We start from the raw sequence: 17,370 nt of genomic DNA, 5'->3' as shown, positions 1-17,370 counted from the left end.
ATCTTTCATCAGGATAACGCAAGACTGCATGTTTCTTTTTTTTTTTTTTTTTTTTGCGGTACGCGGGCCTCTCACTGTTGTGGCCTCTCCCATTGTAGAGCACAGGCTCCGGACGCGCAGGCTCAGCGGCCATGGCTCACGGGCCCAGCCGCTCCGCGGCATGTGGGATCTTCCCAGACCGGGGCACAAACCCGTGTCCCCTGCATCGGCAGGTGGACTCTCAACCACTGCGCCATCAGGGAAGCCCTGCACGTTTCTTTGATGACCAGGCAAAAACTGTTACAGCTTGGCTGGGAAGTTCTGATTCATCCACCCTATTCACCAGACATTGCACCTTCGGATTTCCATTGATTTCAGTCTTTACAAAATTCCCTTAATGGAAAAAATTTCAATTCCCTGGAAGACTGTAAAAGGCACCTGGAACAGTTCTTTGCTCAAAAAGATAAAAAGTTTTGGGAAGATGGAATTAGGAAGTTGCCTGAAAATGGCAGAAGGTAGTGGAACAAAACGGTGAATACGTTGTTCAAAAAAGTTCTTGATGAAAATGAAAACTGTGTCTTTTATTTTTACTTAAAAACCGGAGGAACTTTTTGGCCAACCCAATAAATAGGCCTTTGTTGGATATGTGACTTAAAGAAATAATTTCTCCAAGTCTATAATTTGTGTTTTAATCCTTTTAACATTGTCTTTTGCAGAGAAAAGTTTAATTTTGATGAAGTCTAGCCTTTATTCATCTTTTAAATCTTATGAATTGTTAGGGGGTTTTGTTGTTGTTTTTTTGTTTGGTTTTGGTGTTAAGTCTAAGAACACCACCTAGTCCTAGGTCCTAAAGATTTTCTATGTTTTTTTCTAGAACTTTTATAGTTTTACATTTTCCATTTAAATCTGTAATCCATTTTGAGTACCTTTTTGTAGAAGATGTGAGACTTCAGGTCAAGGTTTAACTTTTTGCCTATGGATGTCTAGTTCTCCATCACTATTTTTTTCAACAAGTTATCCCTCCTCCATTGAGTTACTTTTTCACCGTTATCAGAAATTAGTTGAGCACATTTGTGTGGCTCCATTTCTGAGATCTATATTCTGTACCATTGATCTTTGTAACCGCTCCTCTGCTAGTACCATACTTTTGATTACAGCAGTTATATAGTAAGCCTTAATATTGGAAAGAGTGATTCTTCCCACTATATTATTTTCCAAAAAAATTTTGGCTATCCTTGGGGGCTTTTTCTTTGCATATAAATTTTAGAATAAGCTTGTCTCTATGTACAAAAAAACTTGCTGAGATTTAAATAGGAATTATGTTAAACCTATAGATGAAATTAGAGAATTAACATCTTTACTCTGTTGAGTCTTCCAATCCATGAACACAGCATTTCTCCAAGATTTTTTCCTTTGATTTCTTTTATTAGCATTTTATAATTTTCATCATATATTATCTGTACATGTTTTGTTAATTTTTTACCTAAGTATTTCTTTTTTTAAATCTTGGAGCATTTGTAAATGGTATTGCATTTTTATTTTGGTTTCTATTTGGTCATTGTCAGTGTACAGAAATTCGGCCAATTTTGTATGTTAATCTTGTATTCTATGACGTTACTCAATGCACTTATTAGTACTAGTTAGTACTAATACTAACTAGTACTAATTTTTCCTTGTAGATTCATTCTTGTAGACAAACATATAATCTGCAAACAGAGTCTTTTTTTTTTTCCTTTTCCAACCTATGCCCTTTCTTTTTCTTGCCTTTTTGTTGGCTAGAAATATGTTCTGTGTTGGATAAGAGTGGTAATAGTGGACATCCTTGCCTCTTTTCTTAATTTTAGAGGGAAAGCATTCAGGGGTAAGGTCTTTTGCCATTAAGTATTATGTTAGCAGTAGATTTTTTGTATATGATGTTTATGAGGTTGAGGAAGGTCCCCTCTCTTTTTAATGCCCTGAGTTTTTTTTTAATGAATATTAATATGATCATGTGATTTTTCTTCTTAGTTGTTGGTATGATGGATTACATTGATTTTTGAATGCAGAATCAGCCTTTCACACCTGTAAAAATTCCACTTAGTCATGATATATTATTCCTTTTATTCACTTCTGGATTTGATTGGTAAAATTTAATTCAGGATTTTTTCATCTAAGTTTATGGGAGATACTGGCCTGTAGTTTTCTCTTTGTGTGTGTGTGTGTGTGTGTGTGTGTGTGCGTGCACGCACACATGTGCGTGTGCATGCTGCCTTTGCCTGCTTTTGGTATAAGAATAATAATGGCCTCATAAAGTAAGTTGGGAAGTGTTCCCTTTTCATCATTTCATGGAAGAAATTGATGTGAATGTTTGGTAAAATTTACCAGTGAAACCATCTGGACCTGGATATTTCTTTTTCAGGATCTATTTTAAATTATAAATTCCATTTCTATAATAGTTATAGGACTATTCAGATTACCTACTTCATCTCGGCTGAGTTTTGGTAGTTTGTGATTTTCAAGGAATTGGTATATTTCTTCTACGTTCTAAGTCAAAGTTATGAGTGTAAAGTTATATGTGGTGTTCTTATTATCATTATGATGGATTATCTATATATAATTATATATATATCCATGTATATAAAGGATATACATGTCCTTATAATCCTTCAAAAAATTTTTTTTCTTTGAGACTTGTAATTTCACCCATAGATTATTTAGAAGTGTGTTATTTGGAGGTGTTTGGAGATTTTCTTGTTGTCTTTCTTTTATAATTAGATTTTATTATGGTCTCATATGAAAATTAGAGGGAGCTGTCTACAGGAGTCTTCCCTTACTTCTGACATCAATTGCAATTTCAATGGTTTCTGAGACCACCCTTATGTTTGATAATTCACTAAAAGGACTCATAGAACTCACTGAAAGCTATCATCCTCACAGTTACAGTTTATTACAGCAAAAGGATACAGATTAAAGTTAGCCAAAGGAAGAAGTACATAGGGCAGAGCCTAGGAGAGTGCCAACTGTGGAGCTACCCATTGTCCTCTCCCAGTGGAGTCATGGACAGTGCTAACTTTTCCCATCAACTGTGTGTAACAATATGCATTTGGGCATATTGCCAAATAGAGAAACTCACCTGAGCCTTACTGTCCAGAATTTGTATTGGGGCTCCTTGTTGGCTACCCATGTGCCTGACCTTTAGTTTCCAGCCCCTCAGGAGGTAAAGCTGATACCTTTAGTCTCCATTCCTTTTGGAGGAAAATTGTTGCCACATATCTCAAACCTTCCATTATAACCTTGTATCTCTTTTCCTCTTTATTTTTCTATAGCATTTTTTTGCCATCTGACTTACTAATTCATTTACTAATCATTTATTAGATGTTATCCCAGTAGAATGTAACTCTATAAGGGGATGCATTTGTTTGTAATGATATTTCCCTTTTCATTCCTAAGATTGGTTATTTGTACCTTTTCTCTCTTTTATGAAATAAAAATTTATTTTGGATTAATTTTAAACTTATGGAAGAGGTGCGAAATAACCTAAAAAAATCTCCCATATGCTGTTCACCTAGATTTTTGCCATATTTTCCTTATTATTTCATTTAAGTCTCTTTACCCTAAATAGTTATCTTCCCTAAGAGCAAGGATATTCTCTTACATTTCATAAATTCAGGAAATTTTACATTTATCCAAATCTATTATCTCATTTATTGTCTGTATTATATTCCACTAATTTTCCAAATATTGTCCTTTTCACTTGACTCAGGATCTCACATTACATTTCTCTTTACTTTAATCTGAAAAGTTCCTCAGCCTTTCTTTGGATTTTATGGCTGGTATTTTTGAAGAATACTGGCCACTTTTATAGAATGTCCTTCAATTAGAGTATATTTGTAGGTTCTTCCAGATTAAACTCAGGCTATACATTTTTGGTAGGATTATTGCATTGGTGACCTATCTTTCTCAGTGTATTATTTACGGAGGCACATAATGTCATTCTGTCCCATTATTAGTGTTGTTACCTTTGATCACTTGGTTTGGGTGGTGTTTGCCAGGTTATTCCATTGTATTTTTTTTCTTTGTAATTAACATTTAATCTGTAAGGTAGTCTATTTTTCTTGGCCAGTCTTGCCAGAAATCCTATTATATATTTGTTTCTGTTTTATTTATTCTGCCTTTGTTTTTTACTTTATTCTACTTTTTGAGGTCTCGGTTTGCTATTCTTCTTCTAACTTCTTGAAATAAATGTTTAGGTGATTCACTTTAAGAATTTATTTTTTCTATTTGCATTTAAGGCCATAGATTTTCCTCTAAATGTGGCTTTAGTTGCATCCTACACGTTTTGGTAAGAGGGGTAGAGAGAGCCCAGGGGATATAGGACCTTATAGAGCATTATAAGAATCTTTTTTTCCTAAATGTGATGGGAAACTATTAGAGGCATTTGAGAGCAAAAGTTATGTGTTGTCACTAAGATATGATGTGTTTAGTGGAACAAGAAAGAGAGCAGGAGACCAATTTGAGAGTTACAGCAGTAGTATAACAATGGTAGCTTAGACTGTAATAGAAGTGGTGCTGATAAATGATTATGTCATTATATATATATTAAAGAACAAGTTGACCATGCTTGCTAATAGACTGTAAGTTGAGTAAGAAGAAAAAAACTAGGCTTTTGGCTTAACCTATTGGTAAAAGATGGTTGCATTTACTGAGATGGGTTAAGCTGGAGTATGAATGAATTTAAAACGGGATTTGAAAGTTCTCTTCGGACATGTTATTGTTGAGGTACTTATTATATATTTACATGAAGATTTCAACTAGGCAATTAGGTGATAAATATGGAGCTTAGGGGTAAGATAAAAGCTAGAAGTATAGACATCAAAGGACACAATAAAGTGAAAATGCAACCTGTGGAATAGGAAAAAATATTTTGTAAGTCACGTATCTGATCAGGGGTTAATATCCAGAATATATAAAGAACTCCTACCAAAAACAAAAAAAAAAACCAACTCAATTTTAAAAATGAGAAAAGGACTTGAATAGATATTTCTTCAAAAAAGATATGTAAATGACCAGCAAACACATGAAACTATGTTCAACATCACTAGCCACTGGGGAAATGCAAATCCAAACCACAGTGAAATATCACCTCACACCCATTAGGATGGTTACAGTCAAAAAACAAGTATAATAAGTATTGGTGAGGCAGTGGAGAAACTGAAACCCTTGTGCTGGTGGGAGTGTAACATGGTTCAGCCACTGTGGGAAAAGAGTATGGTGGTTCCTCAAAAAATTATAACTAGAATTACCAACTTAAACTTAAACAGATACTTGTACACACATGTTCTTAGCAGCATTACATACAGTAGCCAAAAGGTGGAAGCAATCTAGGTTTCATCAACAAACAAATGGAGAAACAAAATGTGGTGTGGTGGTCGTGTGTGTGTGTGTGTGTGTGTGTGTGTGTGTGTAATCCTGACACATGCTGCAACATGAATGAACCTTGAGGACATTATGCTAAGTGAAATAAGTCAGTCACATTCAGAAAAACAACAACAAATACCATATGACTCCAGTGATATGAGGTATCTAGAGTAGTCAAATCCATAGAAACAGAAAGTAGAATGGTGGTTGCCAGGAACTGGAAGAGGGAAGAATAGGGAGTTATTAATGGGTACAGAGTTTCAGTTCTGCAAGGTGAAAAAGTTCTGGAGATTGGTTGCACAACAGTGTGCACATACTTAACATTACTGCACTAAACACTTAAAAGTGGGTAAGATAGTAAATTTTATGTTATGTGTATTTTATCATAATTAAAAAAATTTTTTAGAGGTATAAATTTAAGACTTAGCATTGTATTATTGGTATTTAAGCCAGACTGCTATTAAGGGAAAGAGTGTAGATTGAGGGCTGGCCAGAGCCTGAGTTCTGGGACATTCCAACATTTAGAGGTCAGGAAGTGGAGGAGAATTCATTAAGGGGAACTGAATATAAGTAGAGCGGTAGGAGGATAAACAGGAGAATATGGTATACAGGAAGCAAAGGGATTGATCAGTTGTGTCAGATGCTACTAATGAGTCAAATAGAGTGTTGACTGGCATTTGAGCACTGATTTTGGTAAAGTAATTTTGTTAGTTACTTTAGCTAGAAATGTTTCAACAGAGCTATGGGAGTTGAAATATTTATTGGAGTGGATTACAGAGAAAATGACTCACATACAAAGTCATTTGATATAACACAGAGTCAGGGAAAGGATGGTCTTTTCAGTAAGTGGTGCTGATATCTATTGAAAAATAAGAATCTTGATTTCTACCTCACACTAGGTGGATTATAGATCTAAATATGAAAGGTAAAATAGTAAAAGCTTCTGGAAGATTATATGAGTATATTTTTATGAACTTGGGATTAGACTATCTTAAAATTAAGAATTTCTGTTTATCAAAACATAGTATTAAGAGAGCAAAAGGGCCAGCCCCAGAGTGGGAAAAGATACTTGCATTATGTAGTTGGTTATATCCAGAATAAATTAAGAATTCCTACAAATCAAAAAGAAAAATACAACCCAGAAACTACCCAGATGTCCCTCAACTGGAGAATGGATAAACAAAACATGGTTATCTGTACAATAAAATATAACTCAGCCATAAAAAGAAATGAAGTACTGATATGTGCTACAGCATCACTGAACCTTGAAAACATACTGAGTGAGAACAGACACAAAAGGTCACATATTGTATGATTTCGTGCTTATGAAATTTCTTGACAAATTCAGAGACATAAAGCAGATTGATGGTTGCTGGGGGTGGGGCGGGGAGGAGAATAGAACATGATCATGGGTGTGAGGTTTCTTTCTGGCATGATGAAAATATTCTGGAATTAGGGATCGGATGGTTGCACAACAGTGGGAATACACTATAAGTTACTGAATTGTATGCTTCAAAATGGTTAAAATGGTGGATTTTGTATGTATTTTATTGCCCAAAAAATTAATAAAAATGGACGAAACACCTGCATAGGCAATTTATTAAAGACGATATCCAGTTGGCCAATAAACATATGGCAAAGTATTCAGCCTGAAAATTTACAAATTAAACCACAATCCAATATCACAACACATCTGCCAGGATGCTTAGAAGAAGACTGACAATTACAAGTGTTGCTGAGGATATGAAGAACAGGAACTCTTTTAGAGTTTGATGGAATTGTAAATTAGAACACTGTTGCATAGTGTCAACTGAAGCTGAACAAATGCATATCATCTGATGCAGTAATTTCACACCTAGAAGAAAGGAGTCCTGTTTCCACCAAAAGAAATGTGCATGGATGTTGATAGCAGTACTAACCATAATAGCCAACAACTGGAAACAACCCAAATGATCATCATTAGGAAAATGGAAAAATAAATTGCGTTAGCACAGAATGCTTTATGTAGCTGTTGGTCTCAAACAGTTCAATGGAAGGCTGTATTAGTTTGGATATAGGTTTGGCTGTATGTGACAGAGACCCCCAAATAATTGTAGTTTAAACTATATAGAGGGTTAATTTTCTCTTTCATTAAAGTCCAGGCTGGAGTGGCAACTCTGTTCTGCAAAATCATCTGTGACAGACATGACATCAAATGCACATTGCAGCTGGCTTTGCTGAGGAATCAGAAGAATAACAGATATAGGGTGTGGGCAAGCTTACTCTTAAAGTTCTCAGGACTTCCCTGGTGGTGCAGTGGTTAAGAATCCGCCTGCCAATGCAGGGTACACGGGTTCGATCCCTGGTCTGGGAAGATCCCACATGCCACAGAGCAGCTAAGCCCGTGCGCCACAGCTACTGAGCCTGCGCTCTAGAGCCCGTGAGCCACAACTGCTGAGCCCGCATTCCACAACTACTGAAGCCCACACACCTAGAGCTTGTGCTCTGCAACAAGAGAAGCCACCGAAATGAGAAGTCTGTGCACTGCAACAAAGAGTAGCCCCCACTCACCACAACTAGAGAAAGCCCATGGCAGTAACGAAGACCAAGGCAGCCAAAAATAAAATTTTTTTAAAAATTAAAAAACTTCTCAGATGCTACTACATAACACTTCTGCATTTCTTTAGGCAGAATCCAGTTACATGGCATATTCTGCTGCAAAGGGTCCTGGGAAGTGCAATGTTTATATTGGGCAGCCTGTTCTCAACTAAAAACCAAGGGTTCAATCAGTGTACAAAAGGGGAATAATAGATGTTTGGGGACGACTAGCAGATATCACATAATCCTTTGGCCTGGTGGAGAGTGTTAAAATATACAGACTCGTAGACCCTGATTCAGGTGATCTAGAATGTTTTGTAAACATCCATAATTGCAACAAATTCCCAAGGTGATTCTGATGTGGATCAAAATTTCAGAACCACTGACTTGACTTGTTAATTAACTCCCTCACTTTTCATGAGCTTTCATTTCTTTGCATTCTCCTTACTCTATTTTCATTCAATTGCATGATGGTATTTAAGAGCTCCCCAAGCCTTTCATTTCTTATGTGAATTATTTTCAATTCTCTCTCTTTTCTACCAGAGGTATTTCAATTCTCTTGTAACACAAAACTAGCAATTAAAATGTGTTTCTTATCTTTCAGACTTGGTGTCCAAGTGTGAGGCCAAGAAGTTATCTCCAAAAAGAAACATTTATGAGACAGAATCATCCCAATGGGCTATCATGGAACCATTTAAAAGCCATAGTCCTGAGAAATCCATTTTCAGAGATATTTGGGCATGCGAAAGTCAGTTTGAGAGACAACAGGGAAAGCAGAAGGGCTATTTCAGGCAGTTTATTATCAACCATGAACACATGCCCATTTTTAGCCAACATATTTTGTTCACTCAGGAATTTTATAATAGACAGAAAATCTTTGAATGTAAAGAATGTAGAAAAAACTTCAGTTACAATTTATTCTTTAGTCATCACAAAACTCATTCTAAAGAAAAACTTTCTGAATGTAAGGTATGTGCAGAAACTGTTGATACATCATACCTTACTAAACAACAGAGAATTCAAAACAGTAACAAGTGCAATGAATGTTGGAAGGCCTTTATTCATTGCTCACAACTTAAACAACATTTGAGAATTCATAAAGGTGAAAAACACTATGAATGTAAAGAATGTGGCAAGGCCTTTTATTATGGCTCAGAACTTATTCTACATCAGAGAATTCACACTGGTGAGAAACCTTATGAATGTAAGGAATGTGGGAAGGCATTTAGGCAGCGATCACAGCTTACTCAACATCAGAGACTTCATACTGGTGAAAAACCCTATGAATGTAAGCAATGTGGGAAGGCTTTTATTCGTGGCTTTCAACTTACTGAACATCTGCGGCTCCATACTGGTGAGAAACCCTATGAATGTAAAGAATGTGGAAAGACTTTCAGACATCGATCACACCTTACAATACACCAGAGAATTCACACTGGTGAGAAACCCTATGAATGTAGAGAATGTGGAAAGGCCTTTAGCTATCACTCAAGCTTCTCTCACCATCAGAAAATTCATTCCGGCAAAAAACCTTATGAATGTAGTGAATGTGGGAAGGCCTTTTGTGATGGCTTACAACTTACTGTACATCGGAGGATTCATACTGGTGAGAAACCCTATGAGTGTAAGGAATGTGGGAAGGCTTTTAGGCAGTGCTCACACCTCAAAAGACATCAGAGAATTCACACTGGTGAGAAACCTCATGAATGTATATGTGGTAAGGCCTTTAGACTTCATTCACACCTTATTCAACATCAGAGAATTCATACTGGTGAGAAGCCGTTTGAATGTAAGGAATGTGGAAAGACCTTTAGCTATCATTCAAGCTTCTCACACCATCAGAGAATTCATTCTGGGAAGAAACCATATGAATGTGGGAAGGCCATTAACCATGGCTTACAATTTAATGTACACCAGACACTTCATACTGTTGAGACTTCAGTAAGTTTTCCTCTCTCCCCATCCTAAGTCTAGTATCATGAAATTATTTTTGGGGATATACTTTTTTCTTCTTTAAGGAAATGTTGGTAAAATACTGGGTTTCATTAGTATTGATTTATTTTAGTAATCTTTGAACTCTTTTTTTTTCAAGTGGGAAAATGGAAAAGTTATTAAAAGGAAAAAATTGCTCTGGTATCAGTGCTATTTCTGAATTATTGTAATGATCAATACTGGAAATAAATTTTATAAAACTATTTGCTTTCACTGAAACCAGTGAAGTGGGGCAGAAATAAAACAATTTCTTCCCCTTCCACAAATCTCTGAAATAACCAATATGTATGTGTGTTGCTTCTTTCTTTGTGCTCGAACATATCTGCACATATGAAGGGTTTATTGGATGTCTGTGAAAGGATTTACCCCCTATAGTGACATATTTCTTGGCATTTTGCCCTTTACACTTAAATAATCATGGACATTTTCCCAGGCCAATACTGTAGATCTGACTCATTCTTTCTAAAGTTTCAGAATATTTCTACTATGGGATGTATGCCAGTATTTTGAGCCATTCCCTACTGTAGACATTCAAATTGTTTCTACTTCTTTTTCACCAGAAATGATCGTGCAATAAACATTCTTAGATTGTCATTCTTATGTTTCTATTGGCAGATTCCCAACCATGAAAGTGTGTGTCTGTTCTGTTGTTACATTAATTTTGTAGTTTAAAAAAATGGGAAATAAAAGCAGATACTATAAAAGTTCAAAAGTTACCCAAAATAACGTGAAAATAAAATCTTCCCTAATATCTAGTCCTATAACCATCTGCTTTCCCTACACAGGGGTAGCTATAGCTGTCACTTCTTTTGTATTCTTCCAGGAATTAAATTTTAAAAATTCTTTGGACAAAAGTGGATTAATCATAGTCCATGATTCATGATGTTCTCATCAGTCCACATTTTAGCCTACTTTTATTTAATTTTAATGTATTAGAAGGATTTATAAATACTGTACCAACTATTTACTGCCTTTCTGCTCCAAATTCTTCATTGCCTGCTCTGCAATATTGGAACTCTTCTCTCTTGTTTATAACATTATTTATTTTAGTCCTATCTTTTTTGTTTTTGTTTTTTTGCGATATGCGGGCCTCTCATTGTTGTGGCCTCTCCCGTTGCGGAGCACAGGCTCAGTGGCCAAGGCTCATGGGCCCAGCTGCTCCGCAGCATGTGGGATCTTCCCGGACCTGGGCACAAACCCGTGTCCCCTGCATCAGCAGGCGGACACTCAACCACTGCGCCACCAGGGAAGCCCTATCTTTCTTTTTTTACTTGATTAGACTAGCTAAAAGTTTTTCAACTTCATCTTTTCAAAGGACCAACTCAGTTTTATTGATCTTTTCTATTGTCTTTCTAGTCTTTATTTCATTTATATCTGCTCTAATGTTATCTTTTTTCCACCTGCAGATTTTGGCCTTAATTCTTCTTTTTTCTAGTTTCTTAAGGCATAAAGTTAGGTAGTTTACTTAAGATCTTTCTTTTTTTAAAAAAAATATAGGCTTTTATCTCTATAAACTTCCCTCTTGAAACTGCATTTGCTTTAGCCCATCTGCTTTTGTATGTTTTGCTTCTATTTTCATTTTTCTCAAGATACTTTTTGATTTCCCTTTTGATTTCTGATCCATTGCTTGTTAAAGAGTGTGTTTAATTTTCATGTATTTGTGAATTTTCCCATTTTCCTCCTGTTAATGATTTTTATTTTCATAATATTGTGGTCAAAAGGATACTTGATATGATTTCAGTCTTCTTAAATGTGTTAAGACTTGTGCCATAACATATGATCTATCCTGGAGAATGTTCCGTGTGTGCTTGAGAAAAAATATGTATTCTGCTGCTGTTGGATGGAATGTTCTATGTATGTCCATTATATTCATTTGTTCTGTAGTGTTTTCTGTCTGGATGAACTATCCATTGTTGATAATGGGGTATTGAAGTTCCCTACTAATACTGTATTACTGTTTATTTCTCCGTTCAGTTCTGTTAATATTTGCCTTATATATTTAAGTGCCCAGATGTTTGGTGCATATATATTTACAATTATTATATCTTCTTTATGAATTGGCCACATCATAATAGTGACCTTTTTTATTCTCTGTGACAGATTCCAACTGAAAGCCTATTTTGTCTGATATAAGTATAGCCATCCCAGCTCTCTTTTGGTTACCATTGAATGGGATATCTCTTTCCATCCTTTCACTTTCAGCCTATGGATATCCTTAAAGTGAGTCTCTTGTTGGTAGCAAAAAGTTGGATCTGTTTTTCAATCCCTTCAACTACGCTGCTGATTGATTCAGCTACTCTACTATCTTTGGATTAAATAATTTATTTCATTTACATTTAAAGTAATTATTGATAGGTAAGGTCTTTTTATTGACATTTTGTTCATTGTTTTCGTTTTTTGTGTGTCCCTTTTTTCCTTTCTTTGCTATCTTCCTTTATAATTTGATGCTTTTTTTTTTATAGTGCAATGCACTGATCCCTTTCTCTATCTTTTGTTTATCTACTGCATATTTTTTCTTTGTGGTTACCATGAGGCTTACATAAAAAACATCTTATAACTTTATTTCAAGCTAAGAACTTAACTTTGACCACATACAAAATCTCTATGATTTAACTTCTCCTCCCCCCACCTTTAATGTTAATTGATATCACACTTTACATCACTTTATTTCGTGTATCAATAATAAATTGTAGTTACAGTTATTTTTAATACTTTGTCCTTTAATCTTTATACTAAAGTTCTGTTATTAACATGCCACTGTACTATAGTAGAGTATTCTGACTTTACTTTTACCACTGAGTTTTATACTTTAATATGTTTTCAAGTTGTTACTTAGCATCTTTTCATTTCAACTTGAAGAACTCCCTTTAGCATTTCTAGTAAGGTGGTCCAGTGGTAAACTCCCTCCTTGTTTGTGTGGAAATTTTTTTTCCCTCTTCATTTCTGAATGACAGCTTTGCCAGGTGTAGTTTTCTTGGTTGGCAGTGTCTTTCCTTTCAGCACTTTGAAGATATCATGCCACTCTCTCTTGGCTTGCAAGGTTTCTGCCGAGACATCTGTTAATAGTCTTAGGGGGGTGCCCTTGGATGTGACAATTTGCTTTTCTATTGCTGCTTTCAAAATTCTCTTTGTCTTCAACTCTTGACACTTTGATTATAATTATTTGGAGTTACTTAGGCTGCATGGATATGGGTGTTCATTTCCCTCTCCAGATTAGGGACATTTTCTATTCATATATATATATGTATATATATATTTTTTATTTTGTGGTACGCAGGCCTCTCACTGTTGTGGCCTCTCTCGTTGCAGAGCACAGGCTCCAGACGCGCAGGCTCAGTGGCCATGGCTCACGGGCCCAGCCACTCTGCGGCATGTGGGATCTTCCCGGACCAGGGCACGAACCTGTGTCCCCTGCATCGGCAGGCGGACTCTCAACCACTGTGCCACCAGGGAAGCCCTATTTTTATATTTTAAATAACCTGTCTTCCCCTTTTTCTTTCTCTGCCTCTTCTGGGATTCCCATAATGCATATATTGATACCTTGCTGGTACCCCATAATTCCTGTAGACTTTCTTTTGGTCCTCTGACTGGGTGATTTCAAATGAACAGCAAGTCTTAGAACTCACTGATTCTTTCTTCTGCTTGATCAAGTCTCCTACTGAAGTGCTGGCATTTTTAAATGTAGTCATTGTGTTTTTCAAGTACAGAATTTCTATTTGGTTCTTTTTTATGGTTTCTAGCTCTTTGTCCTGTCTCATTTTGTTCTTGTATTGTTTTCCTGATTTTGTTTTGCTTTCTTGTAGCTCACTGAGCTTTAAGATGATTATTTTGAATTCTCTGTCAGGCAGTTTACAGATCTCTATTTCTTTTGGGTTGGTTACTCATGCTTTATTTTGTTACTATGGTGGTGTCATGTTTCCCTGCTTATTTGTGGTCCTTTTGGATTTGCAAACTAGCTGCCCAGAGATTCTGGGTGGATCAGCTGGTGAGGTCCATGGGAAGGCTTGCTTCTGGAGCCTTCAGGCAGGCTGACCTGGTGCTTGGTTCAGCAGGTGAGTGGGCCTGGTACCTGAGACTGCAGGGACAGGCCTGAAACTTGGATCCATGGTGTCTGATCTGGTGCCAGGAGCCACTGGGCTGGGCTTGTTAATTGGGTCTGTGCAGTAGACCTGCCTGTGCCTGTAGGGGCTGGCCTGGTGCTGGGGTTCACTGGACTTGGCCTGGTGACTGGATCTGTGGAGATAGGCCTGAAGCCTGGGTCCACAGGAGCTGACCTGTTCCTGTGACAGTGACAGGCCTTGAACCTTAATCTGTGGGAGCTGACCTTGGTGGAGTGGGCCTGTTGTCTGGATCCATCGGGGTACGCCTGGTCTGAGGCCGTAGGGGCAATCCTCATACTGGAGCCTATTGGGGCAGGCCTGGAGCCTAGGTCCATTGGTGCCAATATGGTACCTGGGTCTGTAGGGCCAGTGTGGTGATCGGTTGGGCAGCATGGAGCCTGCTGTCTGCGTCCACAGGGGCAGGCCTGGATTCTGAGTCATGGTTTACCTGTAGGGGCTTTCCTGGAGCCTGGATTCACTGGAGGAGGCTGGTGCTTGGGTCTATGGCAAAGTTGGATGCTCACTTCACTCTTCTTCCCCCAATGCAAAGGGTGTATCTCTCCACACTTCATTGCACAGGCTTGGGGAAAGGGTAATGCAGGTAGTGTGAAATTGTCCTTTTTATCCTCTTCAACGTATCTTTCATTTCTGTGCTCCACTCAAGTGCTGTATTAGATCATGTGAAGGCATTTTTATGTGTGGATGGTTGTTCAGATTGATGTTTCAATGAGAGGACAAGTGCCGGAAACTCTATTCCACCATCTTCCTTGTGTTACTACTTCAGTTCACTATTTTTGGTATGTACACACTTCTATTATTTTTTTTCACATGCATATTTTTATATTTATGACCACAAACAGTATGCAAAACAATTACAACACCTCAAGGAATCCCCTCGTGCATCCCCTTTCTATTCAGAATATTCCCCCACCCCTAATACCTGGCAACCACTGATATATTCTGGGTACCTATATTTTTACCTTTTCCAGAATGTCTTATAAATGGAACCACACAGTATGTAACTTTTTTTTTAACATCTTTATTGGAGTATAATTGCTTTACAATGGTGTGTTAGTTTCTGCTTTATAACAAAGTGAATCAGTTATACATATACATATGTCCCCATATCTCTTCCCTTTTGCATCTCCCTCCCTCCTACCCTCCCTATCCCACCCCTCTAGGTTGTCACAAAGCACCTAACTGCTCTCCCTGTGCTATGCAGCTGCTTCCCACTAGCTATGTGTTTTATGTTTGGCAGTGTATATATGTCCATGCCACTCTCTCACTTTGTCCCAGCTTACCATTCCCCCTCCCCATAACCTCAAGTCCATTCTCTAGTAGGTCTGTGTCTTTATTCCTGTCTTACCCCTAGGTTCTTCTGACCTTTTTTTTCTTTTTTTAGATTCCATATATATGTGTTAGCATACAGTATTTGTTTTTCTCTTTCTGACTTACTTCACTCTGTATGACAGTTTCTAGGTCCATCCGCCTCACTAAAAATAACTCGGTTTCATTCCTTTATATGGCTGAGTAATATTCCATTGTATATATGTGCCACATCTTCTTTATCCATTCAGCTGTTGATGGACACTTAGGTTGCTTCCATGTCCTAGCTATTGTAAATAGAGCTGCAACGAACATTTTGGTACGTGACTCTTTTTGAATTATGGCTTTCTCAGGGTATATGCCCAGTAGTGGGATTGCTGGGTCATATGGTAGTTCTATTTTTAGTTTTTTAAGGAACCTCCATACTGTTCTCCATAGTGGCTGTATCAATTTACATTCCCACCAACAGTGCAAGAGGGTTCCTTTTTCTCCACACCCTCTCCAGCATTTATTGTTTGTAGATTTTTTGATGATAGCCATTCTGACCAGTGTGAGATGATATCTCATTGTAGTTTTGATTTGCATTTCTCTAATGATTAATGATGTTGAGCATTCTTTCATGTGTTTGTTGGCAATCTGTATATCTTCTTTGGAGAAATGTCTATTTAGGTCTTTGGCCCATTTTTGGATTGGGTTATTTGTTCTTTTGATATTGAGCTGCATGAGCTGCTTGTAAATTTTGGAGATTAATCCTTTGTCAGTTGCTTCATTTGCAAATATTTTCTCCCATTCTGAGGGTTGTCTTTTCATCTTATTTATGGTTTCCTTTGCTGTGCAAAAGCTTGTAAGTTTCATTAGGTCCCATTTGTTTATTTTTGTTTTTATTTCCATTTCTCTAGGAGGTGGGCCAAAAGGGATCTTGCTGTGATTTATGTCATAGTGTTCTGCCTATGTTTTCCTCTAAGAATTTGATGGTGTCTGGCCTTACATTTAGGTCGTTAATCCATTTTGAGTTTTTTTTTTGTATGATGTTAGGGAGTGTTCTAATTTCATTCTTTTACATGTAGCTGTCCAGTTTTCCCAGCACCACTTATTGAAGAGGCTGTCCTTTCTCCACTGTACATTCCTGCCTCCTTTATCAAAGATAAGGTGACCATATGTGCGTGGGTTTATCTCTGGGCTTTCTATTCTGTTCCACTGATCTATATTTCTGTTTTTGTGCCAGTATCATATTGTCTTGATTACTGTAGCTTTGTAATATAGTCTGAAGTCAGGGAGCCTGATTCCTCCAACTCCGTTTTTCTTTCTCAAGATTGCTTTGGCTATTCGGGGTCTTTTGTGTTTCCATACAAACTGAAATTTTTTGTTCTAGTTCTGTGAAAAATGCCAGTGTTAGTTTGATAGGGATTGCATTGAATCTGTAGATTGCTTTGGGTAGTAGAGTCATTTTCACAATGTTGATTCTTCCAATCCAAGAACATGGTATATCTCTCCATCTATTTGTATCATCTTTAATTTCTTTCATCAGTGTCTTATAATTTTCTGCATACAGGTCTTTTGTCTCCTTAGGTAGGTTTATTCCTAGGTATTTTATTCTTTTTGTTGCAATGGTAAATGGGAGTGTTTTCTTAATTTCACTTTCAGATTTTTCATCATTAGTGTATAGGAATGCAAGAGATTTCTTTGCATTGATTTTGTATCCTGCTACTTTACCAAATTCATTCATTAGTTCTATTAGTTTTCTGGTAGCATCTTTAGGATTCTCTATGTATAGTATCATGTCATCTGCAAACAGTGACAGCTTTACTTCTTCTTTTCCAATTTGGATTACTTTTATTTCTTTTTCTTCTCTGATTGCTGTGGCTAAAACTATGTTGAACAATAGTGGTGAGAGTGGGCAACCTTGTCTTTTTCCTGATCTTAGTGGAAATGGTTTCAGTTTTTCACCATTGAGGATGCTGTTGGCTGTGGGTTTGTCATATATGGCTTTTATTATGTT

The 17,370-nt window shown here is 37.0% G+C and overlaps 1 protein-coding gene across 3 annotated transcripts in view; it reads left to right on the top strand.

Annotated features, from left to right (window-relative positions):
* ZNF461 (zinc finger protein 461) overlaps nt 1–16,962 on the top strand; it is a 44,943-nt gene extending 27,981 nt beyond the window's left edge. For 2 of the 3 annotated variants that reach the window (XM_022586348.3, XM_022586347.3), the window contains exon 4: nt 8,558–16,962. In XM_022586348.3, the coding sequence (XP_022442056.1) occupies nt 8,558–9,921 (1,364 nt within the window). In that variant the 3' untranslated portion in view covers nt 9,922–16,962. The remainder of the gene's footprint in view (nt 1–8,557) is intronic. The other variant, XM_022586345.3, reaches the window with a different exon arrangement.
* The last annotated feature ends 408 nt before the right edge of the window (nt 16,963–17,370 follow it).

Source organism: Delphinapterus leucas, chromosome 20 (assembly GCF_059928025.1).
Source record: "Delphinapterus leucas isolate spDelLeu-1000000601 "Yukka" chromosome 20, BTC_Dleu_Yukka2, whole genome shotgun sequence".
Lineage (NCBI taxonomy): Eukaryota > Metazoa > Chordata > Mammalia > Artiodactyla > Monodontidae > Delphinapterus > Delphinapterus leucas.
The sequence above is the reverse complement of the archived record's forward strand: the minus strand, read 5'-3'. Positions and strand labels throughout refer to the sequence as shown.